Below are 16,221 nucleotides of genomic sequence, written 5' to 3'. Positions count from 1 at the left end.
GGCTTAAATTTCAGCCAATTTACAGGAATCGGCCAACAGAGGGAGTGGAATGTGGAGAATTCTTCTGCATGATTGGATGTTTGAAATTAGAGATGCACTGATACCGAGTATTTGGGCGAGTACTCGTACTCGCCCAAATGCTCCGTTACCGGAACTTCCAGTCAGAGGAAAATTTCCTCTGACCAGCAGTGCCGTAGGGGAACATGGAGTCGGCTTCCTTGGAAATCAGGAAGCCAGGTGGCGAGTAATGACCTTGACCAGATTGGCTGGGAAGCCAGCTTCCCGGCCAATCAGCATCGAGTCAGCCGAACAGCCAACACCTTGCTGATTGGCTGGGAAGCCGGATTTCCAGCCAATCAGAATGGAGTCGGCTTCCAGGCCAATCAGAAACCCGGGAGGCGGGTCATTACTTGCCGCCCAACTTCCTGATTGGCCAGGAAGCCAGCTCGATGCTGATTGGGTGGGAAGTTGGTTTCCCAGCCAATCACAATCAGCATTGAGCCGGCTTCCCGAGCAATCAGGAAGTTGGGCGGCAAGTAATGACCCGCCTCATTACATGCTGCCCGGCTTCCTGATTGCCCGGGAAGCCGGCTCCATGCCAGCGGAAGCACCGGTACTCGATACTGAAAAACCGATATCAGTGCATCCCTATTTGAGATGAAAACAGGTTCGCTTAACTTAAAGAAAGGTTAAATACAGTCACTAAAATCTTTTATGTTTTAACATGTTAACATAATTACAAAATGCGTTTGCAATTTTCTTTCTATACAGTTTTCAATAAATTAAATTAATACCTGGTGATCCTGCCTGAAAAGGTCCTTTTTTTAGGAAGAACTTCCAATTTTGCTCTTGCATTGTTACCCTGGTGGAGACAGCTGTGGAGACACACATTGGGACAGCATGGTCCACTATTGTCACCATCAGTAAGCCTGCACCAAACAGTCTGTGTAGACAGGTCGTGGATAAAAGAGGCTGCAGGAGATCAGAAGTACTGAAGTGTAGAAAAGAAGGAAAAAAGTAAAAACAGACATTTTTTCTAAATTTCGGGAATGAATTAATAACACTCCTTCTTCATTTATTATTGGTAACATTGCCACCCTCTTCCTCAACCCATCTTTCATGGTAACAACCATGAGCACAATAATGCAGTGTCACTTAAGATTTGTCATAAAGGCTTTCGGATTTTCCCTTTAAAGGTAGCAACGGAGATTGCAGGGATTGAAGCTCACGCATGCAATGGGTGTGCTCTACCCTGAGTTACAACCCCTCAGAGGGCATACCTTAAGTGATATGCCATTAGGTGGCAATGTTAAGCATGGATTACGGTCTACAGGCTGATCTATACCATGTTAGCTAAAGGCAACCCTAAAAACCTATACAAAACTATTCTCAACTTCAAACCAGTGGGATGCACCAACAACCAATTTAGGATGGTCCCCTTTATCTTCACAGTCTCAAGGCAACCTTTAGCTAAAGCTAAGTGGTTGGCAACCAACAAAAAAATGGCCTGGTATCTTAGCAATGAAAAACTCTCAGCTATTATTAGTGACTCAATTAAAAAGATAAAGAAAACGTTGATGCCTTTGATCCTTCACTACCTCCAAAAGGACTTGGACCAGTTCCTACTTACTTCCTAAACTGAAAGCTCTGTTAACCTGAACCTGGGATAGCAGTCACTAGGCATGGGGTCACCCCAACCTCCCGATTCCTAATTTTCCTCTTTTTATAAAAACATTCTTCTTTTTTATTTCACTACATGCATATCCCTACTCTCTGCTGCCTACATTATTGAACCTCAGTTGTGCTCCCTGACACTAATTCAGGGCATCCTAAGACCCTGAATGGTCTGACAGAACAGCTCCCCAGAGGCTACACTACTCTAGCTATGGTTTATACTCACATTGTTTTTCTAAAGACCTACAGTTCTCTTACTCTGACCTCAAGAATTTGCAAACACTTTTGTAAATGTAACATAACTCAGTAGCTCTTTATCTAAGCCATTTCACCTTTACATTATAGGAGTGGATGTATGGTGTCTGTAATCTTTACCTGTTTATTTATTAAAACAGAATTGTAAACTGAGTCTTATTCAAGGAAAACCATTGACAAAGAAAACTAATGTAGCCACCACATTCAAAGGCTAAGTTTACCTTTAATACCATATTTAATTTCATGTTCATTCCATATTCATGCTGTAACATGAAACACAGTCACATTGCCATTGCCATCCAGGGACGTGCGGTCAGGGGAGGCAGGTGAGGCAGAGTCTCAACTCGTATTATGAGCGGTTCAGAGCGGCTTGTAACAGGTTACAGAGCATGGAAAGCCTCCCTGCTGTATAACCTGTCATGGACGGAGCGCTGCCTGTTAATTACAGGCAGTGCTGCTTCTGGCTTTTGACAGCTAAGTTAGGTTACACACGTAACTTCCTTACTTCCTTACTGCTTGTGTAACCTAACATTGTGAGGCAAGAGCTGCAACAGCCTCTACTTTGTGTTACAGGCTTCAGCTGTGTGGATGGTTTGGACCAATGGCAAAGCGCCATTGGTCCAAGCTGTCCAATAAAAAATAAAAAAAACACTCAATGCCACACCATGTGGTTCTTCTCTCCACTGGCTCCTGACGGTTTGTTGATAGGATCTGTGAATGAAGAAACTAAAAATCCCATCAGCCACCACAGCAGAGGGACTTGTAGTTCCCAAAGGAATACAAGTGCGGTGATGTCACAGCACTTGTATTCCATTCATTCTTCCTCCCGTCCCTGTAACTAAAAGTCTGTACCTTGGTACAGACATGGGTTGGGAAGATGAGTCTGCAGGAGCCAGAGCATCGCACCTATAATGATCGCAGTTGCAATGTCTTATTGCCTTCAATGCTGTTAAAAAAAAAAAAGGGAACAATTTGTTTTGTAATATGTGTAAATGTATTTTTTTTTTAAAGTGGCCTTTAAGGATAAGTAAGCTGCTATATATTCCATACGCTTTAAGGAAAATGTAACACATTTTATTTTTATGGTTCATTTCTATGCGGCAAGGATATATAAAAACCAAATATATAATGGTTCACGTGGAGGTAAAATATTTGTATTTAGTTGTTGAACTGAGTGCATTCACGCATGTGGATTTAAGTCGGTCATGATTCTCCAACTGTTCACATGGACTGTAGATATCCACAAAATGGGTCATTTAAATGGTTGCCTTAGCTCAGGCGCACGTCAGGTTAGGATCAGCAGAGGACTAGAAAAAGCAATCTCTTGGCTCTGTTGTTAAGGGACACCTGCCATCTAGTGGTATTAAAGAGGTCATGCGGGATTATTGGGTTACACAGCAGTTTAAATGGATAATCCTTACAATGTGACTGTGCCATTTGATGGAAACCTGTACTGAGAATATATGCAGGCTGCCATTGCTGAGGTCCTCTCTTGAAAATAGTTGTTGCCTGGCTAGATTGATGCAAAGGGTTCAGCTACTAAAAAAGCATTACGGCCCAAGACACCCAGGCAAATAGTATTTTCAGAAGGTGGTAAGCAATGGCAGGCTCTGATGTTTCTGTTAAAAAAGTGAGACCTATCATCACCGAACACCTAGGACTGATTATTGTCTCTGGCGTCAATTACCTGGAACAAGCATGCAGCTACTGAAGTCAGTGCTTCATATGTGCATACATCAAGGGCCGTGCCTCAGCAAGTACTGACGCTACTGAATCATGACAGCCATGCATTAGCATGTAAAGCATTGTAAACAATGTCAGGCTCCATATTCTCTCAGTACAAGTTTCTTTTATTATTGGATGTACAGCAACAAACCTTTTTTAGTTTTGGATAGAATGGGGAATGTTTTTTTTTTCTGTGATCTGTCAGGGAGATTTTTATTTTCTTTACTGTCCCAGAGACACAGCAGGAAGTAAGAGAAGACCTCTTCAAAGCAAGGGGCTATCCCCACTTATATGGTTGTCAGCATAACAGATGTCAACATTTTTAGATTTCCCATTACTTTTTGTACAAAAGGATCATTTAATTTTACATTTATTGTAGTTTGCAACCATTGGCTATCATGCACTTGACTGTGTCCTTACAAAGCCTGCATTCAGTAGGACACACAAGTGGCTAGAAGGGGATATTTTGACCAGAAGGGGTCATACAGATGAGGTGAGAAGAGTTCTATGTGGTCCAACAAGTGCACTTTTTTTTAAGAATGTGAGGATGAATTTCTCCTCAGCACCTTTAGTTACAGAAGTCAGTGATGGTTTGATTCAAAGCTTTTTTTTTACTGCTTGTTGAAGCTTAACTCCAGTATTAAAACATTTCTAGGCACACAGCACAAGTCACATGGATTACCTCACATAAAAGGACATCCCATGTCCTGCTGGCTGCTAGTCAGTGGTGTATTTTGGCTTTGTGGTGCCCTAGGCAAGACTAAACTTGGACACCCCCCTAATCTAAGTTTGCTCCCACCCCCCTTCCTGTTTGATATATTTTGCATAACCTGACAGTCACTGGATAGTGCACACACAGTATGAAGATTCTGACAGGTAGCCCTCTGCGGGGTCCGGATGGTCTGGTGGATGGGTGCTGACAGCGTGGTTCTACAGGAAGATGAGTGGCCAATACTGGAGGCAGCACTGCGAGGTCCCCAGCAAGCGCGGGACCTTACAGCAGCTGCTTGTTTAGAAATTTAAAGCGGTTTAAATGGCTGGTGAGGCTTTGCCTCACTGGTTTGGGCTTCTTTTTTTTGTCGTTCCTCTGAAAAGTGCCAGCCAAGGCAATGCCTTGTTTGGCAGCAGAGGCGGATCTGCTGCAGGGCAGCTACTGTAAAAAATGTTCCTCTATTAATGCTCGATACCTCTCACAGAAGTGATCTTCTGTTACATCATAGATGAAAGGCTGCATTCACCCTCCCGTTCTGTGAATGGAGCAGGGTGGATGACAGGAATTCTCCTTGTCCATTTACGTAATACTAAGAGTTTTGTGAATGGACAAGGGGAGGGTGAATGAGGTTTTCCTAAACAGACACTGCCACAGATTTTAACCCCCACAGCACCAGAAGATCACTGCTGTGGGGGTATCTAGCTTCAAAGAAGGGAGGATTTTTCCAGTAACTGGCTGCCAGCAGGCAGTGCTCTGTGCCCAAAATATGTTTCTTTACTGGAGTACAGCTTTAAGGATATGTCAATAGTTAAATGTCTACAGCCTAGCCACAGGTATAAATTAAAGTACACGTGGAGGCTATCACTTTTGACCTCCCTTATTGAAAATGCTAATAGGCTGACCCTCTGACTTTATTTTTAGGTGCTTTCCTAGAATAAGCATGCAGAAAAAGGAATTTTGATTTTTTTCTGCTTGATCCTTCCAACATACATGTTCTAGGTCAGGGACTCAGACCATATTATAGGCAGATAATAACAAAGGCCAGAATACTAGCTTTTTGACAAGGCGGTCAGCAATGACAACCTCTGTATTTCTGAGGGTAGGTTTACTTTAAAGGGAGCCTGTGAAGACATATCTGGGAGCAGCCATTACTGCAATCAAAATGTAAGCTCTGGAATAGTTATCCTGACAGGGATCTCATGGACTGAAAAAGAAAACTTGCAGAATAGGGGTATAGGGGAATAGGGGCCTTTTGCATGTCCCAGGAGAACGTCTGAAAATGTTTTATTGCTGTTTTTGCCTTCATGGCCCAATGATCCACCATTTCTGGTGTCACAGTAACAGATGAATGGAAGATAGAACTCCACAATGGGGGTCACAAGCGGCAATAAAAATGTTTTTAAAAATTGGCTGGATTTGTAGTTTATACAGGAAGTATGTCCCTGTAACATTCTTCTTATAACTATATACGTTGACTGTTCTAACTATACCATCTTAAAATAATAGAATATTCAAAGAACAGTCTTGCATTCCATGAGTATGCTTCTGAACTACCTGCACTTTCCTAGCCATTAGTGTTTGATTCAGTAGGGTTTTGCAATATGGAACAGGTGAGTTATGCACAGAAACATTTTCAGGACATTAAAAAGGTGTCCATACACTGCACGATTCTCGTACGAGAAACGCGGGAAATCCCGCGATCGTACGATAATCGTGCAGTGTATGGAAGGCGTGCAACCATTTCTACAGTATGGTCGCACGTCTTCCGTCGAACAAGGCTTGAAAACCGCCGCGAATCGTACGATTCTCGGCGAGTTAGTGGCCTGCTTGTTCGACAACAGCCGCACGCGCACACTGCCCGTTTGCAGTCATCGGGAGCCCGCCCCTCAGGGGGGCGGGCTTGCGATGATCGCAAGTACGATCTGCCTGTCCAAGATGGGCAGATCGTACAAGCTTTTAATTAGCTTACAACCATCGCAAGACAAAAGTCTTGCAATGGTTGTAAGGTGTATGGGCACCTTTAGGGCTAAGTCACACTAATGATCCTATCATGGAAACTTGCCAGGAACAGGATCAATAAAGAGACCACTGCACCTGCTTCTATGCCATCACTCCCTTCCTGGCCAAAGCATCACCCTGCTGGTTTGGCCTGTGAGAAAGCAAAATTGTAAGAGCACCTGCGACAGAAACACTGGTGTGACATGGACCTTGTACATGAATACTGATGGAAAAAACACTTATAGCCGTTATAAGAATAATAAACAAACATTCTTACAAGGGATTGCTTTTATAAATCACAGCTATATCAAAACGCACTTACTACCGGTATTTAATCTCAGCTTTTGCTAACAGAATAAAACTCAACACACTTGATTTATTGTGTATATATACATATATTTTCCAGAGAACAATGATTTCAGGTAATTACATATCGTACATTATAATGCAAGAATAAACATATTAAGTAATTACTTTTAATTTTAAAAAAAGCAAGATATACATCTGAAAATAGGACTACTGGATACTGACCATGTGATCTTCAGAGACAATCCCTAAACACATTCCCCCTTCCATAAAAAAAAAAAAGGAAAAAAATAGCAAAAAAGATTTCTGGCCTAATTTTTAAGATAGTTCTGTGATGTATTATTTCATGTTGCTATTTTTCAAGACTCCTCTTCAGGAAAGGACAGTTTCTGAAAAGTCTTCAAGTTAAAAAAAAAAAAAAAATATGGAGGTATAAATTAATTTCTTGATTACTAAAACTAGCTAAGCGATTATTCATGCTTAAACCAGACAGGAAAACTGTACAATCTAAAAAACTGGTAAATTAGATCCCATGCAGCATTTTTTGCCCCTGTGCCGTGCAGCAAAACACTCACACCCACATTACTGGCCACCTTGGTCGCTAAATCTGCCTGTTTACATTGCAAGTAGAAATACTGCGCGATACAGTACTCCACACTCTGTGAATGATACTAGGCTTGTTGAACATAGGAGCAGGGCCAACTAGACAACTAACTCAGGGTCTGGTCAACACCAGTGTCAATACTGTGCTTGGATCATAGCAGTGTCACTACTGATCGACCTGCACTAATCTGAGCGTTTCTCATGCTGGATGTAAAGACAATAGCGGACACTTCCACCTCTATATCAAGAAAGCTGATCACGAATGGTGTAAATAGATTCAGCCTTGGGAACATGCCACCAGTGTTTTGACCCATGCCACCAGTGTTTTGACCCAATGGATGTACTATTAAAAAAAACCACGTGCAAAACCAAATCAACTACAAACCGTACACAGAACAATGTTGAAATGCTAAGGCTGTGCAACTCAAATAAAGTGGGTATGAATTGCTTTTGCGCATTTTTTAAAAGAATAAATCAGATAAATAGATGTACACTCAACCTAAACCACAAGATTCTGGAGACCACGGTCACAGCAATCCCTCCATTAACCTCATTTAGATAAACATAAGATGGGAGGCATTTAACATACCCTAGGCATTAAAAACATTGCAACAGTATATCTATCTATGGTGGGAGTGCAGTTGTTTTCTTTTGCACAAAATGGGTGGTTTGCTGTCCATTATTAATTTTGTTCAGAAAACATATAAATATAATTTGTATAAACAAAGTACTTGTTCAAAGTATATAAGCCTGATTGGAAGAAAGATCCAGCCAACTCCAGCAATAATGTTATAGAATGCCATAGCCATCTAAGCAGATAAAAAGGTTTTGAACAGAAAGTCATTCCTGGAAATAGTTGTCATAACTTAAACATGTTTTAACAAGCGTTCATGTCGATTCCTTACAGAACCAACCAAACATTATAGCTCATAGTCGAAAATGTAGTCATTGGCCAAGTATATTCTGCGGAAAATAAGAGCTGCCAATGCTAATGTCAACAATACGATCAGCAATGTTGTCCCAGTGTTGCTTGCATTGACAGCATGTTGCTGGACTGGGATGAGCCCTGGAGAGGCAGGGTTCCTTCTCTGTTGTGCTCGTCGCTGCCGAGGGCTCCTCGACAGATTGGGAGCGGGTGCTGGTTGTGCAGCTTCTTCACCAGATGGAGCTTCTCTATCCTGAGTCTCAGCCTGAAAAAGGGATTGGAGTGTTAAGATCACTGCACAGTGTTTTATTACACAGAACCTAGAATATCAGTCTATCAGCTATTGATCTAGGAGCAATTTCAATACAAATTTCAACTAAAAAACCTCACTCCAGTTGTGCAGTTTATTAGCTGCGCCCCAAGTTGGCTAGTTATTGCATGTTTTTTGTTGTTTTTTTTTTTTTAACAGCTTCTTGAATAATAAATAACTGTATGTGGCCCTTTTCAACAGCGATAAAAGGCCTGTAAACCCTAACAAAAAATATCTCTTATTTGCTCCCATTTAAATTTGGTAAATATACCAGCATAACCATTATATTTAATTTATTTGAGGAGTGTAAAAAAACTAAAAACCTGTTGATCCTTTAGAAATCCTGAGCCGTCTTGAGCTGTCTCTCTTGGGGAGAGAGGAGCAGCCGAAAGAGCCAGTCACACAGAAGTGGCAATGCTGATATGCCATTAAAAGGAGAACTATGGGGTTAGGGCTTTTCCCCATAGATCTCCTTAGGGTAACGGGAGGACACAAACTAGCATCCTCCCGTCACCCTAAGCTCAGTATACCGCAAGCTACAGCTCGCGGTATACTGAGACACCGCAGCTGAAGCGGATCCCGACAATTATGTCTGGATCCGCCCAGCTGCGTGAGTGACAGCTGGCTCTGCCCCCTCCCGTTCAGCGCTGGAGGATCGGAGCGGGGAGGGGGGAATCCAGGCCCTCCTCTGTCACGGCAGAGAGCTTTGACAGGATCGAGAAGTGAGCGAACGCCGGTATGTGTTCGCTCACCTACCGATCTACTGAGCCGACCTGCGAGAGTCTCATTGTCACAGGTCGGCTAGAACTATGAGGTGAGTGAAAAGCACTCACCTCATAGTTCTCCTTTAAGGAACAGGTCATTAGCAGGAGTAAGCAAAGGTGCAGTGAGATAAGCCTATAAGTAAGCCGATTCTCCTTTCATAGGCTGGGGGCGGAAACAAGACCTAGGAGGTGTAATTTAACTGTGGCAGAGAAAATTCAAGTCTCCTGCTCTGCCAGTTACGGTTGTGTGGCAGAGCTGTGTAAATCTCAGGACATAAATACAAATCATTTGGTTGGTAAAATAGCTCCCATTTATGTATTTAATTTGTGGATTAAGCCATATGCCTGCAGTTCAGCTTTAAATATGCTGCATATAGGACTTTGGTTTTAAGTAACAGAACAACTTGAGATCACAACATTAACCAATATTTTACAAGACTATAAGGATAACAGTGGTGGGAAAAAAAAGAGCTAAAATCTAATCCTTTAAAACACTAATGCCTACACAAACAGCAAAGTATAACATCAGGAGATGAGGCAAAAACAAATATGTTTGTGCAAGTTAAAAATATTAATGCACAGTTCATCAGTTTAAGTGTTCCACAAAAACAATTATTCTGCATTTGTCTTTGCATAGGGAGCTTCAGTGTCTGGAGTTAACAGTTTGTTCCAGAGTACTTTGTTTTGTTAGGCAGTTGTCTGCTTAGCCTACAGCACAAATGAGATCAGGCAGCAAATGTAACCGAATGTGGAGTAAGCTTTCTGCAGCTTAATGCATTTCCATTGAGACAGGTCCCAGTCATCATCTACGTCATACACTACATGCCAATTGTGTTTGCTCTTTGTGTAAGTTCCCCCGTATATCATACAGCATTCAAGATAAAGGGGTTTTAGAATAGAAAAAAAAAAGAAGAAGGACCACTGATCAGTGCTCTAGCGATTGTGTGAAGTCAATGTCGGAGGGTATTCCCCCAGTTACTGAGCCTGTAAAATGCAAAGCCTGCCACAGCAGATGGTCTGACGTTATTAGACGTGTTTTTGTCTATACCAATCCCCAGGCCCATCACCGCTAAAATAAACAAATAAATAAATAAAGTGCAGCTTATCTAGGATTTCAGCACAATTTATCACTGAATTTAGATTGCATTTACAAAAGTCCAACAGCAGCTGCCTTGGCTCAGGACCAGACTCCATGCACTCCCATAATGGATGTGTTATATAAAGTACCACAGACTGGGAGAATTAGGCAAATGCCAAATTAATACTTTCAATTATAGAAGCGGTATTATATAAACGAGAGGCTCTTATCCCATTTCATATTTAAGGGGGGAAAAAGGAAGCTTGATATAACAGCCCTCAACTCCCTTGATGCTCCCCCATGATGCAAATCACTGTTTTCTACCTAGATACTTACCCCCACCACTGGCTGGAATGCCAGACTATCCCTTCGAAAGTGCTTCAGTTAAAACCTTGCATTGGAAACGATCCAGCATATAACATTACTTTAGAGGGCAGAAAATCTTGATTGTCTGCTATATTGCACATATAGGGAACGGTTTACCTATGCTGTTTGCTAAACAGGAGTGGGTTTGTTGGGAAATAGGGAAGCATTTTAAAAGGTGAACTAGACCCACCAATTTAATGTTTCCCAAAACAGTTACTTTTAAGGCATGCCAACTGTGAAGGTTGCCAGTGTGCTGATTTCAACTCTCAACTGAACTTTCAAGTCCTCATATGACTGGTGTCATAGCTGATCACTTGTGCAGAACCATGGCAACTGCAATCCAAATAGAGGCTAAGATGGCACCTTCCTTGGCTGTGAGGTATTGGAGGTTGTAGTTCCATTTTAAATATTGGAAAGATTTTAAAATGTATGTCTAGGCAAAACCTGCGAGTCCCAATTAGGGAGATTCACCTCTTTTTTTGCACTGGTGACCCTTGTCACTGAAACAGAAAGTGAGGAGAAATCCAAAAAGCTTTCCTTAGAAGTAAAAGGTAAGAGGAAATCTTCCAATGGGACCACTGTCTAAGAGGAGCATTTTCCTCACTTTGGGTGATTTCATCAAACTTCCTACTGCGTCTCTAGGATTTTGGTACTCACCGTAAAATCCTTTTCTCTCCGTTCATTGAAGGACACAGGGAACAGATCGGAGATCATGTACTGTAGGGTAATATCGCCACCTGCAGGAGAAGGACGCTAGGCACAAAACTAAAGACCAATTACAGCCTAGGGGCGGCCCCTGCCGGTGGCCAAACCCCCCACCTGCTGACAAGTTTCCAGTTTAGTAACAAGCAGTAAAAGGAGTACACACCCACGAAACGCAGCCATAAACACGGATGGCGCGGACCACGTCCAGACATTGTAGTGCCTTCTCCTTCCTGTGGACAGGCTTCGGACACAAGGAAGGCAGGACAATGTCCTCATTGAGATGGAAAGCCGAAACTACCTTCGGCAAGAAAGACGGCCGAGGCCGTAGAACCACCTTGTCCCGATGCAGGACCAGCAACGGGGACGAGCAAGAGAGGGCCGCCAATTCCGAGACCCTGCGGATCGAGGTGACCGCCACCAAAAAGGCCACTTTTTGAGATAGAGCCAGAATTGGAATGTCACGCAGAGGCTCAAAAAGGGAGATTCCTGCAACACTGAGAGCACCAGATTCAAATCCCACGGCGGCAACGGGGAGCGAACAGGGGGAACGATACGTGTGACCCCCTGCACAAAAGTGCGAACGAAGGCGTTGGAGGCTATCGGCCGCTGAAAAAGGACAGTCAAAGCCGAAATCTGGCCCTTGATCGTACTCAAGGCCAACCCTTGATCCACACCACGTTGTAAAAAGGCGAGGATTCTGGCAACGGAAAACAAACGAGGCAGAAATCCCACCGACTCACACCAGGCAAAATAAGCCTTCCATGTGCGATGGTAAATCCTGCGGGACACATGCTTGTGAGCCCGCAACATCGTAGAGATAACCGCACCCGAGAGCCCACGATCCCTCATCACCTGGCTCTCAACAGCCACGCCGTCAAAGCCAGCGACGGTAAAGACGGATGGAACACCGGACCCTGAGATAGGAGATCCGGACGGAGCGGCAGGCGCCAGGGGACGTCCGCCACTAACCAAACCACATCTGCGTACCACGCCCTCCTCGGCTAATCCGGAGCCACGAGGATGACCGGGACGCCTTCTACCGCGACCCTGCGAAGAAGACGCGGCAACAGATAAAGTGGAAGGAACGCGTAAATCACACCGTAGCAATCCCACGGCGCCACCAGGGCATCCACCGCGTCCGCCCAAGGATCCTGGGTCCTGGCCACGACCTGCCGATTGAGGCGAGACGCCAGGAGATCCACGTCCGGGGTCCCCCAGCGAAGACAAAGCTGGTGAAACACCTCTGGATGTAGCATCCATTCTCCCGGGTCCACCGACTGGCGACTGAGATAGTCGGCCTGCCAATTTTCCACGCCCGGAATGTACACAGCGGAGAGAGCCGGAACATGCACCTCCGCCCAAGATAGAATTCTCTCCACTTCCCGAGCCGCGGCCACACTTCTTGCGCCGCCTTGATGGTTGACGTAAGCCACAGCCGTGGCGTTGTCCGACTGAACCCGGACCGGCCGCCCCTTCATTGGTCCGTCCAATGAAGAAGGGAGAGGCGGATCGCCCGAAGTTCCAGCACGTTGATCGAAAGCCGAGACTCCTCCGATGACCAACGGCCCTGAGCTGTCCAAACGTCCAGGACGCCCCCCCAGCCCAACAGGCTGGCATCCGTGGTGACCACCGTCCAGTGAATGGGAAGGAAGGACTTGCCCAACAACAGAGACGGGGACTGAAGCCACCAGACCAGGGAGACCATTGCCTCCCGAGGCAACTGAACCGTCCAGTCCAGCGACAAGGGGGGACTTGTCCCACAGCGACAAGATGGTCCTCTGCAGAACGCGCGTGTGATGCTGAGCGTAAGGTACCGCCTCAAAGGAAGCCACCATGAGGCCTAGGACCTGCATGCAAGAACGGATCGTCGACCACCGACGTGCCCGCAACAGCGCCACATGCGAGCGAAGCTTCTCGGGGGGTAGAAAAAAACGTGCCGAGGTGGAGTCCAGAATCAACCCCAGATACTCCAATCGAGTGGTCGGCACCAGGCAAGACTTCTGGAAGTTCAGAAGCCAACCGAACTCCTCCAACGACCGAACCGCGATCGCCAGATCCGCCACCAGAGATGAATGCGACTCCGCCTTCAGCAGGAGGTCGTCCAGGTACCCCACCACCGAGATCCCCTGACAACGCAACAGGGCCAGGATCGGGGCCAACACCCGAGGCGCTGACGCCAGACCGAAGGGGAGAGCGACAAACTGGAAATGGTCGTCCCCCACCGCAAAGCGAAGGTAGCGTTGGTGGGAGGCACAGACCGGAACGTGAAGGTAGGCATCCTTGATGTCGAGGGAGGCCATGAAATCCCCCTGGTGAAGACACGCCACCACAGAGCGGATCGATTCCATCCGGAATTCCAACGCGCACAAAGACGTTCAACCGCTTGAGGTCCAGGATGGGACGAATACCATCCTTTTTTGGCACCGTAAATAGGTTTGAGTAAAACCCTCTGAACCTCTCCGAGGAGGGAACCGGAACCACCACCCCTTGGGACAAAAAACCCGCCACCGCGCCATGAAGGTCCGCCAAGCGCTGTGGAGGAAGACGGATGTTGGAAGGGAAAAACCTGTCCTCGGGACGCGACAGAAACTCTATTTTGTAGCCCGAGGACACCAATTCCCGCACCCAGGTGTCGGAGACGCGGGACAGCCATGGGGGCAGGCCTTCATGCCGAGGGGGGACTTACCCTGGGGCCTGGCGTTCCTGGGCTGCCAGGGGCGCTTGGCAGCCTGGGAAGGCGGTGGTCTGTTGAACTTCCCGCCCTTCTCAGGAGGGTGGAGGCGGACGAAAAAGCCGCTTGTGAGCGGAAAAGGAAGGACCCGGCTTCCGCCGCTGTTCCCTAGGCTTTTTAGATTGAGGTAGGAAGGTACTCTTACCGCCCGTAAGATCCTTAATGATCTCATCCAAGGTAGTCCCGAACAGACGCTCCCCCGTAAAGGGGAGCTCCGTCAGAGCCAGAGGAGGCGCCGAAGAGTAACCGCCGACACAGACAGCTTGGAAACCAACGGTGCCGCATCCAAGGCCGAATTACACAGGTATTGCAGACCCTGCACCACCTGCTCCGTTAGGTCGACATAAGCAGGAGACACGTTTTCTTCTGGAAGACCCTGACGCAGCATCTTCATCCACTCAGTCAAGGTCTGGGAGACCAGGGCCGAAGCCAACACGGGGCACAACAGAGCCCCGGAAACCGAGTACATAGTACGCTCCACCACCACCGCCTCCGCCTTCCTATCCGTGGGATCCCGAAAGGAAGGCGAATGCTCCACCGGGATGACCGTAGCCTTGTTCAGGCGGGAAACCGGCGGATCCACCGCGAGGGGAGTAGACCACTTGGACAGGAAGGACTCCTCAAAAGGATAACGAACCAAGAAGCGTTTTGGGACGGAAAACGACTTGCTCGTAGGCAAACCTAGGGAAAACCTTAGTGGAACGCCTACTCCTGTGCGTCCCAAAAGGAACCGGCGGGAACGCCGAAGAGCTCGGAGTCTCCTCAATTTTAAGCGTTTCCCGCACAGCGCGAACCAAGGCCGCGACCAATTCGCGCTCCTGGACCATAAGGGCAGTCCCCGACTCTTCGTCACTAGCAGACTCCGCCTGGAATGAATCCCCCAGGTCGTGCTGCGCGGCCGCAGCCGAAATTTCCCCCTCTTCCTCAGAATCCCCAGAAAGGACCGGGGAGGGGGCCGGCAAAGCGCGCTTCCGTGGAGGGCGCTGCGTCAGTGCGCGCTCCATCCGGGACACAAAAAACTGTCCATAGTGGAGGAAAAAGCCTCCAAAGACAACATAGCGCCAGCGGACCCCCCACCCAAGGACCCCACAGGCACCAAGGGAGACTGGGAAAGGGGCGCAGAAGTACAGGCCGTGCAAAGGGGGGGCACGGGAGATGTCCCTGAAGTGGAGGCCAGGAAGCCCAAAGGGAGACCAGCAGACAACGGACCCCCACCGACCCCCCCATCACGGGCCCACGCAGCGCCATACATACCGCCGGGGAACGTGGGCCATACGCAGCATCCATGTCGAGCAGCTGCACAGGGAACATTGAAGACCAGGTGCACAGGTACTGCGGAAGACTGGCGCCCCCGACCGCAGTCGCGGCGCCAGAAGCCTGTGGGGAGTACTGTGACTGGGCGGCCGAGACCCTCAGTCATATGCACCCCCCTGGGACGAACCCATAGGCCATCCCGCCGGAGCGGGACCGTCGCAGCCGACCCACCGCAGCGGGCCTGCATGCGATCGTCGGTCGTCCCGGGGAGACTCCAAGGATCCGAGACATCCAGCCTGTCGCCCGGACAACACTTGCTAGAAGATTCCACTGAAAAAGATCAGGAAGAAGCAGGTAAGAATACCCGAGAAAAAATTCTTAGCTCCTCACTCCTGACGCTAGGCAAGAGACTTGTCAGCAGGTGGGGGGTTTGGCCACCGGCAGGGGCCGCCCCTAGGCTGTATTTGGTCTTTAGTTTTGTGCCTAGCGTCCTTCTCCTGCAGGTGGCGATATTACCCTACAGTACATGATCTCCGATCTGTTCCCTGTGTCCTTCAATGAACGGGAGAGAAAAATTACCTGGCCCTGCTCTATCCAAAACTAACAAAAAGGTTTTGGTTTTACACACGCTTCAAACAAGACTTTGAAAAAAGACATAAGACAGTTGTAAGGATTGTCAGAGAACACTAAATGAAGATACACTCATCTAACCCTCTACATTCCCACAGCTGCTGAGGACTACCTGATTGTTTCCCACATATAGGTAGTTCTTCTATGAAACACATTACAGGACAGATATTAACCTCTTTATAATA

The 16,221-nt window shown here is 46.7% G+C and overlaps 1 protein-coding gene across 1 annotated transcript in view; it reads right to left on the bottom strand.

Annotated features, from left to right (window-relative positions):
* Positions 1 to 7,851: 7,851 nt before the first annotated feature.
* The window catches only part of UBE2J1 (ubiquitin conjugating enzyme E2 J1), a 27,216-nt gene continuing 18,846 nt past the window's right edge, over positions 7,852 to 16,221 (bottom strand). Inside the window, exon 8 of the mRNA XM_018554339.1 lies at positions 7,852 to 8,463. Within this exon, the coding sequence (XP_018409841.1) occupies positions 8,194 to 8,463 (270 nt within the window). The 3' untranslated portion in view covers positions 7,852 to 8,193. The remainder of the gene's footprint in view (positions 8,464 to 16,221) is intronic.

The sequence above is a fragment of the Nanorana parkeri genome, unplaced genomic scaffold, assembly GCF_000935625.1.
Source record: "Nanorana parkeri isolate BGI_ZX_2015 unplaced genomic scaffold, ASM93562v1 scaffold154, whole genome shotgun sequence".
Classification (NCBI taxonomy): domain Eukaryota; kingdom Metazoa; phylum Chordata; class Amphibia; order Anura; family Dicroglossidae; genus Nanorana; species Nanorana parkeri.
The sequence above is the reverse complement of the archived record's forward strand: the minus strand, read 5'-3'. Positions and strand labels throughout refer to the sequence as shown.